Source organism: Phodopus roborovskii, unplaced genomic scaffold (genome assembly GCF_943737965.1).
Source record: "Phodopus roborovskii unplaced genomic scaffold, PHOROB, whole genome shotgun sequence".
Taxonomy (NCBI): Eukaryota; Metazoa; Chordata; class Mammalia; order Rodentia; family Cricetidae; genus Phodopus; species Phodopus roborovskii.
The window spans coordinates 31,766,618-31,782,183 of NW_026126416.1; the positions used below are offsets into that span (position 1 = coordinate 31,766,618).

General features: G+C 41.9%; 1 protein-coding gene across 1 annotated transcript; it reads left to right on the plus strand.

Annotated features, from left to right (window-relative positions):
- Positions 1-17: 17 nt before the first annotated feature.
- Mfap1 (microfibril associated protein 1) lies at positions 18-12,383 on the plus strand. Its single transcript, XM_051183565.1, has 9 exons — positions 18-216; positions 2,832-3,051; positions 5,324-5,453; positions 5,773-5,960; positions 6,995-7,103; positions 7,197-7,357; positions 9,269-9,428; positions 11,587-11,676; positions 11,756-12,383. Exons 1-9 carry the CDS (start codon positions 138-140, stop codon positions 11,936-11,938), a joined length of 1,320 nt encoding a protein of 439 aa, XP_051039522.1. The 5' UTR covers positions 18-137; the 3' UTR covers positions 11,939-12,383.
- Positions 12,384-15,566: the final 3,183 nt, after the last annotated feature.

A 15,566-nucleotide genomic window follows, 5' to 3' on the forward strand; every position in this document is an offset into this window, starting at 1 on the left:
TCTAGCTCTGCCGGAAGTCGTTTCTGTCAGTCGCGCAGCAGTGTCTGGCGGCGCTGGGTGGGAAGTGCTGTTGTGTTCCTTGGACTTCGTTGTTGGGATTTAACGAAATTTTGGGAGTCTCTACCACAGCCCTCACCATGTCGGTCCCAAGCGCACTCATGAAGCAGCCGCCCATTCAGTCTACGGCTGGGGCCGTCCCAGTTCGCAATGAGAAAGGTACCGGCTCCCCTCTCCTCCTGCCTGATCTTACCTCTTACGGCTTAAGTATCCCGCAAACCTGCCTTAGGGCGGCCCTATCAGCCCCACTGACTCTGAAGACTTAGCCTCAGTTTCTTCCTCCGTCCCACCTAAATTCTCACCCTGTCATGTAGCCTAGAGATTGGGGGATGCGGGATCCGCTTGCATCTATCTGATCGACCTGGTGCTCTCTCAAAGTAAAAAGTAAAGGAGGCTGGAGAGGTGGCGGCTCAGCGGTTAAGAACACCTACTGCTTTTTCAAAGGATCCTAATGCAGTCGCCAGCACCGAATGCAGTCGACAGGCGACTCAACAACTACCCGTAACCCCAAATCCAGGGAGATCTAAACCTCTGGCCTCTGCTGGCACCAGCATCGCCAAAAATAATAAAAAAAACAGGGCTACAAAAATGGCTCAGCCCTTAAAGGCTAGACTCAACAACCAAAACAATAACAAAGTTTAAAAAATAGGGAAAAAGTGAGCAGGAGGCCTTACTATGTATGTTACATCCAAAGCTACCTTTGATTTGCCCAGTTTGGTTGTAAGGGTTTCCTCATGTTATGAATATAATTCGTTTGTTTTTGTTCTTTTTCTGGTCACTGGAATTGTTTATTATATGTGTATGGGTGTTCTGTGTTTGTGTATGCATGCCACCATGTGAGTTCAGTACTCAGAACAAAAGAGAGCATGAGATCCTCTGCATGAGCAACAGGTACTCTTAGCTTCTGAGCCATCTCTTCAGCTCCAACTTGTTTGTGCTTTAGAGGAGAATGTCTGGGTCAGTATAAAAGCTAGAAGAAAAGAAGGTACAAATTGATAAAATTAGAATATTAAATTATGTTGTGAAGGCTCTCATAGCCCCTCAGAGGGAGGAGTTAGGGCAATGCTTTGCTTACTGTGCCTGAGTCAGACACCTAGCGTCCTTGTAGCTGAACTAATGTAGCTGAAACAGCAAGCATCAAGTTCAGTGAGAGACTAAAAAAAAAGGCTGAAAGTGGTATCACACACCGTTAAGCACAGCACTCAGTAGGCAGAGACAGACACATCTCTGTAAGTTTGAAAGTGTGAGGACAGTATGGTCTACTTACCCAGTTCCACACCTACCTGGTCTAAATAGGGAGACCATGTCTCTGAAAAAAAAAAAAAGGTATTTGGGCTGGAGGGATGGCTCAGTGTCTAGGAGTATTTCTTGCTCTTACAGAGGACTGTGTGGCTCAGTCATCCATAGCTCTTATTCCAGGGGATCTTAAACCCTCATCTGACTTCCACAAGCACCAAGCATGCACATGGCATGCTTCATACATGCTGACAAAACAGTCATACAGGTAAATAAATCTTTTTAAATTTTAATTTTAAAATGAGGTGGAGAGTGGTAAAGGCACCTGAGTCATCTTCTAGACCCTCTGCTTCTGCATACTTCTGCATACACCACTCATACACAAACAAATCTCAGAGAGGTCTTTAAAAAAATTGTGTGAGTGAGCTGGATGGTGGAGGTGCATGCCTTTAATCCCAACACTCTGTGGGCAGAGACAGATGAATCTGAGTTCAAGGCCAGCTTGGTCTGCAGAGTAAGTTCCAAGACAGCCTAGGCTACACAGAGAAACCATCTCCCAAAAATAATAACTACAAAACACACATTCAGGGGGAAAAAAAAACTGTGAATGACATTTTTAGTCTTATGTTCCCACTTAAATTACTGTTGCTAATATGCTGGGCACTATTACTAACAAATGGTTTAATAAGAGTGTGTTTCTTACTTTTCTATTTCTTTGATAAAATGCATGACCAAGACAGTTTATAAAAGAGTTTATTTGGGCTTATGATTTTAGAGGATTAGAGTCCATGGAAGCAGAACAAGGCATGGCAGCAGGAACAGGAAGCTGAGGGCTCATATCTTGAACTACAAGTATGAAGTAGAGAGAGAAAGAGAGTGAGTCCATAGGCACTGAAGTAGGAATGGTGCATGGCTTTAAAAGCTCAAAGCTTGCCAGGCAGTGGTGGTATATGACTTTAATCCCAGTACTCGGGAGTCATAGACAAGTGGATCTCTGTGAGTCTGAGGCCAGCCTAGTCTACAGAGCAAGTTCCAGGATAGTCAGAGCTACACACAGAGACACCCTGTCTCAAAAAAGAAAAAAAAAAGGAGAAAAGAAAGCTAGCTCGGAGTTCACCCCCCAGTGACACACTTCCTCCAGCAAGGTTATACCTCCTAACCCTCCTCAAACAGCACTACCAACTGGGAACCAAATGTTCAAACATCTTATCGTATGGGAGTGTTCTCATTCAAATCTCCACTAAGGTTGAGATGAATTTGTAATGGGGGGTTTTTCTGCAGTTTCACTGCTCACAGTCTTCTACTTTGTTGTCCCCAAGGTACTTCTTGATGTCTTAGTGTTGGTATTTATAAAAAGCCTTCCTATGCCATAGTCTTTATAGGAAAGCACTGATAGATGAATATGTACTTACATAATAGCTGCCATATCCTCTCTAGACTCTGGTCCATCAAGAACTGAGGGTTCTATCTGCAAAATCCAAGAGCTGCAAGGAATTGGGAAAGAGGTTACTGGAACATAAATTATCTTTTTTGTCCAGGTGAGATTTCAATGGAAAAAGTGAAAGTAAAACGTTATGTGTCTGGAAAGAGGCCAGATTATGCCCCTATGGAGTCCTCAGATGAAGAGGATGAAGAATTTCAATTCATTAAGAAAGCTAAGGAACAAGAAGCAGAGCCTGAAGAACAGGAGGAAGATTCGTCCAGTGACCCCCGACTTCGGCGTTTACAGAATCGCATTAGTGAAGATGTGGAAGAGAGGTATGACGAGAGTTAAGTTTTCTGAACTGAGACCTCTCGCGGAGATGATAGTTGATAATAGTTGTGCTTACTGTGTGCCATATATACTGCCCCAAATAAGTTACATTTGCTAATTCTTACAATCTGTGGAACATCTTACAAAATTGATACTACTATTCCTATATCACAGGTGAGGAACTAAGGCAGCAAAGGGTTAGGGAAGTGTCATGTCCCCTGAGATCATGCCTAAACTAATGTTTTAGGCCCAACTTAAGCATGTGCTCTGATATTCTGTTTTAATTTGTTGAGTTGTATGTATAATTTTTAATTTTTTTGAAGTTAAAATATAATTACATCATTTCCCCCTTTCATCTTTCCAACTCTCCCCTTGCTGTCTCAAATTCATGGCTTCTTTTTCTTTCTTTTGTCATTGTTGCTGCTGCTGCTGCTGTTGTTTTTCTCTGTGTAACAGCCCTGGCTGTCCTGAAGCTCCCTTTGTACACCAGGCTGACCTCGAATTCACAGAGATATCCCTGCTTCTACCTCTGGAATGCTGAGATTAGACGCATGTACCACCACTTACTAGCTGGCCTCTTTTTCTGAAGTTGTTAATTCATATACACACACCTACCTAAATATGTAAATTCAGCATGCTCAATCTATATGATGTTACTTGGGTGTATGTGATTTCAGGGCTGGCCATTTGGTATAGGATAATTAATTGGAGGCAGGGAATTTTCCCTGGGGAAATTATTTCTTCTACTCTCATTATTCCTTAGTAGTCTCAAGTTCTTTGAATGGAGCTGGGGCCCTATGAGATTTCACCCTTCTAAGTTAGTATGTCTATTGGTGTAGTCCTTGTTCGTGTCTTATTTAGACATCCATGTTGCTCAGAACTCATGGGTCTATAGCTCCCCTGGCATTTCTAGAGCATATACTTTCCAGCAGACTTTCTGTTCTTTTGGCTCTTAAAAATCTTTCTGCCCCCTCTTTATGATATTCCCCAGGCCTTAAGTGTAAGGAGTCATGTTGTAGAAATTATTAATTGAGATTGGGTACCACATCATCATTTGTCCTTTGAATTTTGATTGGTTGTGATTTTATGTAATAATCTCTTGCAAAAAAAAAAAAAAAGATTCTTTGATGAGGGGTGAGCACCACATTTATCTGTAGGTATAAGTATAAATATTTGGAATGTATTTAGGAATTAAAGGGGTTTAGTAAAGTAGGAGTTATGGGTACTCCTCCAAAACCCCTGATCACAGGTTTCCAATACCAGGCATGATTGCCCTCTTGCTGAACAAGCCTTAAGTCCAATTAGAGAGCTCTTGGTTACCATAAAGATAGGTGTGTCATTATGGTACCCATAAGGTTGTCATGCCATGCTGGTAGTTACTGTAGTTCAGAGGTGTCTTAGCTGGGGCAGGCTTTCAGTTGCCTCCCTCTCTTGGAAACGTGCTTGGTGTCTTCTAGCACTGTGAAAACTAGTCCTCATGGAGAGAGCTTTCAAATCAGATGCATCTTGGATTTTTTCCATGTCCAAAGTACATGGTGTGTTAGACAATAGTCACTTGCCTTCACCCTCTGAGAAGCTATCAAGAGCAACAGTAATAACTTATATGTTTTGAGAGTCCTTTCTCCAACCAACAATTTGAAAGAAGAGGCTTCTCATGCCTGTATTAGGGTTTTTATTAGATGGTCTGTGGCTCTTGGGGAGGGAAATGTTGTCAACCCAGGTAGAAAATTTTTATTTAAATTATATATGTATGTGTATACACATAAACTTAAATGCATCATATCTAATTTTAGATAGACAGACAGCAGTATGACTCCTTATGACATTTTCAGACATTCTTACTGTTAACTGTTTTAGTTTCTTGAATTTGAACTTTAGTTTTTCCATCTTAAGATTTCAGTATTGGGCAGGCTGATCTCTCTAAGTGTGAGGTCAGCCTGGTCTACAGAGCGAGTTTCAGGCCAGTCAGAGCAACACTAAGAAATCCTGACTCAAAGAGATAAAAGAGAAAGGGGAACAAAAAAAGAATCAATATTGCTCTGTGCGGTGACTCGTGCCTGTTACCCAGGACTAAAGAGGCCAAATCAGGAGGGCTTCTGTGTTTGAACTACATAGCGAGTTGCAGGCCAGCCTGGGCTTAACAGTAAAAGTCTTGGAGAGAGGAGAAGGAAGAGAAGTGGGGAGAAAAAAAGCAAGGACACTGCAGCCCAGCAAATGTGGTTGGTGCTCCCCCATTGTTTTGATAGTAATAGTACACTTGGAAATCCTGCTTCCCAGATTGGCTCGACACCGGAAAATAGTGGAACCTGAGGTGGTAGGAGAAAGTGATTCAGAGGTAGAAGGAGATGCCTGGCGCGTGGAACGAGAAGACAGCAGTGAAGAAGAGGAGGAAGAAATTGATGATGAGGTAAGAAGAATAATATGGAATGTTTTCCCTCAGGGTGCAAGAAAAAATTGTAAACTGCTCATTTGTTGAGGGTATAAAGGCACAAAATTTGCTACTTTTAGCTGAACTCTGATTGTGATTCCTGTTTGCTGAGGTTAAGACTGAAAATGGAACCATGCTGAATTGAACCTGTTGAAGACAAAATCAAAGCTATGCTAGGGGCTCAGTAGTAGGACTAGACTTGGTGTGCACAAAGCCCCGAGTTTAGTCCTTAACCCCAAGAAAGCAGGCTTGAAGCACAAGCCATTTGAATAACTGGCTAAGCTGTATGCCTTGACAGGAAATAGAGCGGCGCCGTGGCATGATGCGTCAGCGAGCACAGGAGAGGAAAAATGAAGAGATGGAAGTCATGGAATTAGAAGATGAAGGGCGCTCTGGGGAGGAGTCGGAGTCAGAGTCTGAGTATGAGGAGTACACGGACAGTGAAGATGAAATGGAGCCTCGACTTAAGCCTGTCTTCATTCGAAAGTAAGTATCTGCCAGACCTGCTAAGCCAGGCCTGTGTTCCCAGCTACTCAGTAGGCTGAGGTAGGAGGATTGCTAGTTCAGGACCATTCCAAGCTACAAAATTAGCTAATTCTCACAAAAGAGAAGCGGGATATTGGTCAATGATAAATGCTTGCTTAGTATGCACAAGAGACTAGGTTCAATCCCCAACAGAGGAAAGGGGAAAAAATAGTCAAACCAGGACAGAATCCACATGGTTAAGTTCCAGGTCTGACAATAAAAGGCTCTAAACCCACATTTTCCTATAAAGGAAGTCTTCTTCCCAGTGCCCTAGTCCTGTAGCAAAAGTACTGAGAAGTAGCCAGATGTTAGCAGATCTGCCTAAAGGTGTTGTTTTTAACTAAGTTTCTTTCATTCTATTCTATCAGTAAAGACTTAGAAGCCAGATGCTGGGGTGAAAACCTGCTAGCTCAGGGAGCAGAGAAAGCACCCAGCTGCTTCCTCCAGCTGCTTTGGCCTATCCTATCTGAAACAAAAATGCCTCTCTCTTCCACCTTCCAACTTTCCCTCACTCTCTATGGTTACTTCCAGTCAACTAGTTGCTTGCTCCACTTCTTGACCTGTGGTTGATTTTATTTAACTTAACACCATCTCGAGGTTCATAGTGTGATCAGATATTCAACAACATAAAGGTAATCCGTGTGTGTGTGTGTGTGTGTGTGTGTGTGTGTGTGTGTGTGTTTTGAGATGCTCTGGCTATGGCGTCTCTGGTCTACATAGTGACTTCCATACTGGTCAGGGCTATGTAGTAAGAACCTGTCTCAAAAAGTGAATAAAAATAACATTTTTAAATTTAAGGAAAGTTTTAAAAGAACAGGAGTATAACATGTCTCGCACACACTGAAGTCTTATTCAGTCTCCGTACTGGGGAAGAAATAGAGCTGAGATGCTTCCTGGTTTGCGCTTTGTCTGATTTGAACAGGACTAGATCTAGAGGGACACAGTTCCACTCTAAAGACTTTGGGCAATTAGTTAACAGGATCTCTGTGATGCAGGAAGGACCGAGTGACAGTTCAGGAACGGGAAGCTGAAGCATTGAAACAGAAGGAACTGGAGCAGGAGGCAAAACGCATGGCTGAGGAGCGGCGCAAGTACACACTAAAGGTGCTGGGAGTGGCCGTGGATTGAGTGCAAGCGTCTGTGCAATGAGGTTATAGAGAGCTGGAGTCCAATAGCTGAACTGTCTTCCTTATCCAGATTGTAGAAGAAGAGACCAAGAAAGAGCTGGAGGAGAACAAGCGGTCCCTCGCCGCACTGGATGCACTCAATACGGATGATGAAAATGATGAGGAGGAATACGAGGCATGGAAAGTCCGAGAGCTCAAAAGAATCAAGAGGGACAGAGAAGACCGAGAAGCGTGAGTAGTGGGAAGGCCACTGATGGCTTGAGTAGCACGGGTTTATCTGTGGAGGTTGAGCAGTTCCTCCTATAGTCTCTGGGCTCACCTGGACAGTGCCTCCAACTGCAGGGCTGACTGGGCCAGAAGGTCCCGAAGCCCTTCTCTGGCATGTCTGACAACTGATGCTGCCTTTCAGGCTAGATGCTTCGTTTCTCCGTAGTCCTGGTTTGCTCACACTGCACCTTCAGGCATAATGGAAACTAGCAAAGTCTCCTGAGTTTTAAGTTCCAGAGCTTATATGTCACTTCTGTGCTGTTTATTTTTTTTTCAGATGGAGCCAGGGGCAGCTTAGGAGAAAGGGGTAGAGGTAGATTCTATATCCAAGAGTGTAGAGTAGCAAGCACCTTGAAAAGCAAGTTCATTTCTGAACTACTAGCCCACAGAGTAAAGCCACCACTACATAACTGTATTTATTTATTTTGTGGTTTCTAGTGATCTTTTTTATTTATTTATTTATTTATTTATTTATTTATTTATGTGCATTTGTATTTTGCCTGTGTAAGGGTATTGGGTCCCATAGGACAGTAGTTACAGACAGTTGCGAGCTGCCATGTGGGTGCTGAGAATTGAACCGGGGTCCTCTGGAAGAGCAACTAGTGCTCTTAACCACTGAGCCATGTCTACAGCCCTTCTAATGTTCTTATACTGGGCTTTTTGTCCCCCCCTTTGAGACATGGTCCTTGGCTGTCCTGGAACTTACTGTGTAGTCCAGGCTGCCTCAGACTCAGAAATCCACCTGCCTCTGTCTCTTGTGTTGGGATTAAAGATGTATGCCACCATGCCAGACTTGATATTTTTTTTTAAAGTTTTATTTATTTATGTATTTTATGTACACGAATGTTCTGTCTTAGTACACACCAAAAGAAGGTACCAGATCCCATTATAGATGGTTGTGAGCCACCATGTGGTTGCTGGCAATTGAACTCAGGACTTCTGGAAAAGCAGCCAGTGCTCTTAACTGCTGAGCCATCTCTCCAGCCCGAAATTTTTTTAATTATGTGTGTATGTGTGTGGATATGTATCTTTGTGAATATAGGTGCCTGTGGAATCCAGACCAGAGAGTGGGCATCATCTGCTCTATAGCTGGAGCTGACTTATTCTTGGACATTTTTCTTGTTTTTTAAGACAGTGTTCTATGTAGCTCATGGTGACCTTGAGCTTCTGCTCCTCCAACTTTGCCTCTTGAATGCCCCATGCCCAGTTTCTATAGTGCTAGAGATAGAAATCAGGCTTTGTGCACTCTATATAAGCACTGTACTAGTTACTGAGTCACATCCCTAACCCTTGCATTAGACTTTGATATTAAAAGTATATATACACGTATATTTGTCTGGAGAAAGAGGATATGACCTCTCTCCCCAAAACAAGGTTTAAATCCACTGTACTTAATATTGGTAATCCTTAATTTGTGACATGTAATATATGGATTACATTATGCTTATGAAAGATTATGAGCTGTCTTTTTTTTTTTAATTCATTCTAATTTTGTTTTAAAAGCTAAAGTATTTGAGTGAAGACAGAATTAGTGTTGTAAAATCAAGCATTATATTTCTGAACCTCAGAAAGGCTAGAATCAACTTTGCAATGTTTACAGTCCTGTTCTAGTAAACACAATAGTGAAGACTAACTTATGTTTTTGTTCACTGGACTCCTGATCTTGACTTATAACAAGCAGTAACCAGATGTAGCTGGGTGTAGCAGCATGAGTCTATAATACTAGCAGTTGGGAGATGAGGTGTGAAGTTGAGAGTTCCAGGCCAGCTATATAGCAGACTTGCTATGGATGAGTGAGTGAATGAATGAAATGTGAAAAGGTGAATAATGGCTTTCTGAATTTGGAAAATACTAATACATTTGCTCTCTGAATAGGCTTGAAAAGGAAAAAGCAGAAATTGAACGCATGCGAAACCTGACTGAGGAAGAAAGGCGGGCTGAACTTCGGGCAAATGGCAAAGTCATTACCAACAAAGCCGTTAAGGGAAAATACAAGTTTTTACAAAAGTATTATCACCGGGGTGCCTTCTTCATGGTAAGTGAAAAGGGAGTCAGAAAACTGGACAGTAGGAATAATTTACATGTTGAACCTTTTGACATTGTGACATGACATTGCCATCTGTACACTAAAAAGAAGAGTCATTAAGATACTTAAGATAGGCTGATCCATAGTGGCGCACACCTTTGATCCCAGCACTCATGAGTCAAAGACAGGTGGATCTCTGAGTTTGAGGCCAGCCTGGTCTACAAAGAGAGTTCCAGGATAGCCAGATCTACACAAAAACCCTGTATCAGAGGTAGGGGGTGATACTTCAAACAGTAGATTTACAGTTTTGTGTTGGGCCACATTTGTAGCTATCTTGGAGCAGTGCAGTGTCAGTCCATGAGGTTGGATACACCCAAAACACTTTCAGTCCATTTCCCCAAGAATGTAAATACACTCCTTAACAAAAGGAAGCAGCGAGAACCAACAATTGCTTTCTTTTAGAGTTAGCTCTCAGAAAGAGATGATGAATAACATTAAGGAAATGAAGCTATGAGCTATATACTCCACTAATTAGGTTCTCAAACTCCTTAGAAATCATTTCATGACCAAATGAATTTAATTTGTATGAAAACCAAGCTCTCTTCATCTGGATAAAGAGTTAACTTGAATAACTTGTGAGATTAAATGATTTTTAGGAAAGAGAAAGGTAATAATTCAAAAGCTGCAGAGCTAGGCCAGGCATGGTGGTGTATGCATTTAATTCCAGCAAAGGCAAAAGCAGGTGGATCTCTGAGTTTAATGCCTGCCTGGTTTACATATTGAGTTATAGGACAGCCAGAGCTACATAGTGAGACCCTGTCTCAAAACAAACAAACAAAAGCCCTGTTAAGTTTTTACATTGAAGGGAAAACAATGTCCAGAGCTGTGTTACAGTTCCAGGTCTTGGAGGATCAAGAGTTAGAGGCTATACAAATCCAGTGGCGCCTATTTATAATCTCAGGTACTCAGTGGACCAAGGCAGAAAAATAGCAGGGTCCAGGCCTGCTTAGGGTACAGCTGGAGAATGAATATACAGCAAACAGAAGTGTGACAGTACTGTAAGGACTTGAAAAGAAGGGTATCTCATGTCACAGAAGATTGAAAAGGTAGCATGGAACCAGGATTATACTCATTGGCAGAATACTGTGTTGAATGTACAAATATTCAGTCCCTAGTACCACAAAGAAAAGATTTTGCCAGACAAGGTGGGGCATACTATAAGTCCATCACTTAGGAGGCAGAAAAAGAGAATCAGGAGTCCAAGGTCATTGATCAGGTTCCACCAAAACCCAGGCTACAAGAGGTCCTGTTATAAAATAACCTTTTAAGAAAAAAAAGGGGCTGGAGATACGGCTTAGCAGTTAAGAGCACTGACTTCTCTTGCAGAAGACCCAGGTTCAATTCCCAGCACCCACATGGCAGCTTACAACTTTCTATAAATCCAGTTGCAGGAAATCCAACACCCTTACAGACATACATTCATGCAAAACACAATGCACGTGAAATGAAAATAAGTATTAAAACTAATAATAGCCGGGCGTTGGTGGTGCACGCCTTTAATCCTAGCACTTGTGAGGCAGAGGCAGGTGGATCTCTATGAGTCTGAGTCCAACCTGGTCTACAGAGCTAGTTTCAGAACAGCTCCAAAGCTACACAGAGAAACCCTGTCTCGGAAAAAGGGGGGGGGGGGGAACTAATAATAATAGTAATTAAAAAAAGATTCTGCTGTCCATGTGAAAATAGTTCACAAGATGTAATAAATGAATATACAGCAGATACTCAGATTTTGACTCTAGATCATTGAGAAAATGATGTTTCTACTTATAAAAAAGTCAAATTAGGAAAGGAGTCTGACATGGGAACATTAGGAATGATTTTCACTCACTGTATTTCAGGTTCTAATACAATGTCCAAGGAAAGGTACACATGAAAAAGGATTGGAGATTTAGGAGCTCACAGAGCTAACTCTGCGCATGAAACACACAGCAAATGCAGGGAAGCTTCTAGGAAGCATAAAAGTATGAGAAAACACCGTCTCCCCACCCAGATACAAGCTCTTAAAGAAGGACTCACTAACCTCTGACTGGTCGGTTGTTGTGTTTAATAAATTTGTGGTTTGCACATATGGAAACTAAGAAACACAGACTAATAAGATTCTCTTTCACAGGATGAGGACGAAGAGGTATACAAGAGAGATTTTAGTGCACCTACTCTTGAGGACCATTTCAACAAAACCATTCTTCCAAAAGTCATGCAGGTATGGGGATTCACAGAAACAGAAAGCTGCTGAACAGGACATGCTTGTCTGGTGCTATAATTATCCCTCCTTCTTTCAGGTCAAGAATTTTGGACGGTCTGGTCGTACAAAGTACACCCACCTTGTAGATCAAGATACCACTTCCTTTGACTCTGCATGGGGCCAAGAGAGTGCCCAGAACACAAAGTTCTTTAAGCAAAAGGCAGCTGGGGTACGTGATGTATTTGAGCGACCATCTGCCAAGAAGAGGAAAACCACCTAGGCTTCAACTACTTATTCCAACTCTGGGACACAAGGGCATCTGGTCCTCAGTTTTCTTTACCCATTATTTACATAGTTCTTGTATAGAGCCTTCTGGACTTCCTGCCATACCGTGTGTTTGAAGGTGCTTTGTAAGAGGTTTGGACTCATCCTGAGAAACCCACAGAAAAGCACTAGCCAGGTAGGGTTAGAGGCTTCCCACTTCAACAATTTCTGAGAAATCTTAGGTTTCTCTACCATGGCTTCCCATATTGACTTGGGACTGTTCTGAGCTTATTTTTCCAGCATCTTAGCCTGGATCAGATACGTGGGCATGTGAGTGGATGACACAGTACTCTTCCTTAAGGTCAGGAGTAGGGTATAAGGAAATCTAAACTCAATCCAACATGTTTTTGCATTTGAGGTGTTGAATCTACTTTTTGTAAGTAAACATACTTTTTAATCTCTGAGTGTGTGTGTATGTGTAGGAGAGATAAAGAGAGAATTGCCACACACCAGAAACATTTTTACCATAATATTGGAAACAAAATGTATAATCTGACAACTCAACCCACTAAAAAGAGGCTGAGTATGATGGCACATGCCTTTAATCTCGGCACTGAAAGGTGGAGACCCATAAAGATCTCTGTTCAAGGCCTGCCAGAGATACATAGTGAAACCCCATCTCAAAAAGGGGGGAGGGGAATATGTATGTATGTATGTTAAAATAAAGTATAGCTAGGCATGGTGGCACACACCTAGGAAGTAGAAAAAGAAAAATAAAGAGTTTGGTCATCTAAGCAAGGCATGATGGTGCATGCCTTTAATCCCAGCACCTTGAAGGCAGGGGCAGGTGGATCTCTGAGTTTGAGGCCAGCCTGATCTACAGAGTAAGTTTCAGAAAATCCAGGGCTACACAGAGAAACCCTGACTCAAAAAAAAAAAAAAAAATTCAGTCATCCTAAACTACATAATTCAGGGTTTACCTGAACCAAATGAGACTGTCTTAAAAAACAGTAAACAAATAAAATATAGCAGAGAAGTGGGCAAAGGTCTTTTCTCTCCCTCATAGTAGAATTTGAATCAAGGGCCTGTATATGCCAGTCAACTGTTCAGTCATTTTGCTGTATTCTCTCTCTCTCTCTCTCTCTCTCTCTGTGTGTGTGTGTGTGTGTGTGTGTGTGTGTGTGTGTGTGTGTGTGTTTAAAAGGGTCTCACTAAGCTACTCAGGCAAGCCTTGAACTTAAGATACTGGGCCTGAAAGACATTTCACTTGGTTAGACCCCTGCCAACAATTTCTTAACCTGAATTTGATCCCATGACCCCACATTGTGGTAGAAAAACCTGTCTGGCAACCAGTAAGCTGTCATACTATGGGATGTATGTATTTGTGTGCACAGGAGATGTAATTTAAAAAAAACAAAACAAAAAAAAGCTGAGTGTGGTACATACATATAATCTCAGTACTCAGGAAGCAAGACATGTAGGCGAGCAGATTTCTAAATTGAAGCTCAATCTATATAGCCTGCCTCAAAAACAGAAAGAATGTAATGATTCTTTTACCTCGGCCTCTCTAGTGGCTGAGATTACAGACATGAATCACCAAGTTTAAAACATTTGCACCCTGCCACGGTGCTGGGAACTAAGTCCAGGACCTTGCATATGCTAAGCAAGTACTCAACCAGATTATATGCCCAGCCCGGGCCAATTCTTATTTTGATCATCCTTTGATCTCAGAAACAAACTCAAATAGATATTAGACAATAATTAAGTAGCACCCAGATTTGTTCTATGAGCAAATTCAGATGTACACATTGTAGCATTGTGTAGGTCAATGACATAAAATAGGACATGACTCATTGAGTCCAGTTCCTACTAATCTTTCTTATGAAGCTCATGTGTAGGGTGAAGAGAAAAAACAATGTTCTGAGTACCAACCTCAGGTATTACTACTAGATTTAAGTCCACTTATCCATGTAATATTTACTGTGTAACCACCATGCACAGAATGAATTTCATCAACTGGATAACTTTCCTTGATTAAGAAAAAGAAAAAAGAGAGAAATGAGAAGAGGGATGAAAAGGTGGCTCAGTGATTAAGGGCACTTCCTATCCTGAAGGCCTGTTCTGTTCCCAGCACCCATATCAGACAACTCACAAACTGCCTGTAACCCTAGCTCCAGGGAGATCTGAAACCTCTGACCTTTAAGGGCATCTGCACTCATTCACAGATAAATGCATGCACATTATTTAAAATCTTTTTTTTTTTTTTTAAAGGGCTGGGCCAGATGGTATTCAACTGTAGTCCTATTATAGTAGAGAGGCTGAAAGGGGATCACCTGACCCCAAGTTCAGGACAAGCCTGGATAATGACACTCCATCTCAAAAACCAAAATAACCTCCAGATTAGAGCTGTAGTTAGTTCCTTAAGAGTACTTGCTGTACAAGGGTTAAGGGCCCCAGGCTTTTTCTCAGCAACACACACACACACACATACATTCATGTCCTTAAAATAACCCCTGTAAGACCTATCCATAGGCTGTTGATAAATATCCTACATAAAATTATATCCTACATAAAATTAAAATTACTAGGAAATAGTAAAAGTGAGCACTGAGCCAGATGGCACACAGAAGCAGAGGCAGAAAGGTCACAAGTTCCCTTAACAGCTTCTGCACACTGCACAACCCCATGGCAAAATATATAGGTATATATACCCATATACACACACACATGTATATAGTGGCTGCATATACTTAAATGTGGATATGTGGACACATTTTGACATGTGTAATTCAGAGGTCAAAACTGCCATTCCAACAGTCACCTTTGTGTTTTGGGACATGGTCTCACAAAGCCTGAAGTTCTAGCCAGGCTGTGGTAATGAATGCCTTTAATACCAGCACTTAGGAGGCAGGAGGATCAGAGTTCAACACCAGCCTGATCTACAGAGTGAATTTCAGGACAGCCAAGGCTGCACAGAGAAACCCTGGGGGGGTGGGGGGAGCCTGAAGTTCCTGACTAGGCTGACTAGCCAAAGGGTTGTGAGGATCTGCCTGTCACAGCACAAGTGACAGTGCTGGGGTTACAGATCATGCCACCACTTTTAAGGTTTGGGGTGGGTTTTTGTTTTTGTTTTTCAAGACAGGGTTTTTCTCTGTATCCTGGCTGTGCTGGAACTAGCTTTGTAGACCAGGCTGGCCTGAAACTAACAAGAGATCCTCCTCAGTGCTGGGATTAAAGGTGTGCCCCACCACCTGGCCACTCCTGGATTTTTAAGGGAGTACTGGAAATCTAAACTCAGATTCCTTGTGCTTTTGTACAAGTACTTACTAAGCCATCATTTCTATGCTCTATATTCCCATCTCCAGAACCTGAAATTTTACTCCAGTAGCCTATGAATGAGTTTGGTAACTTAAAAGACCCTAGTAGGAGCTAGTCTTTTGGTATTCATGAGCTAGCCTAAAGTTGGGAAGGGTGACTGAAATTGCAGCTCTCCAGTGGTGTTAAATGAAGGAATCTGAGTTTGAAAACAGCCTGGGCTACACAGGAAGAACCTATCTGAGAAAAATAAAATAAAATGCACAAACTCTCCTAGAACCACACGTAGCTGGATCTTTTACAGAGGATACAAATGTACTCTATATTAC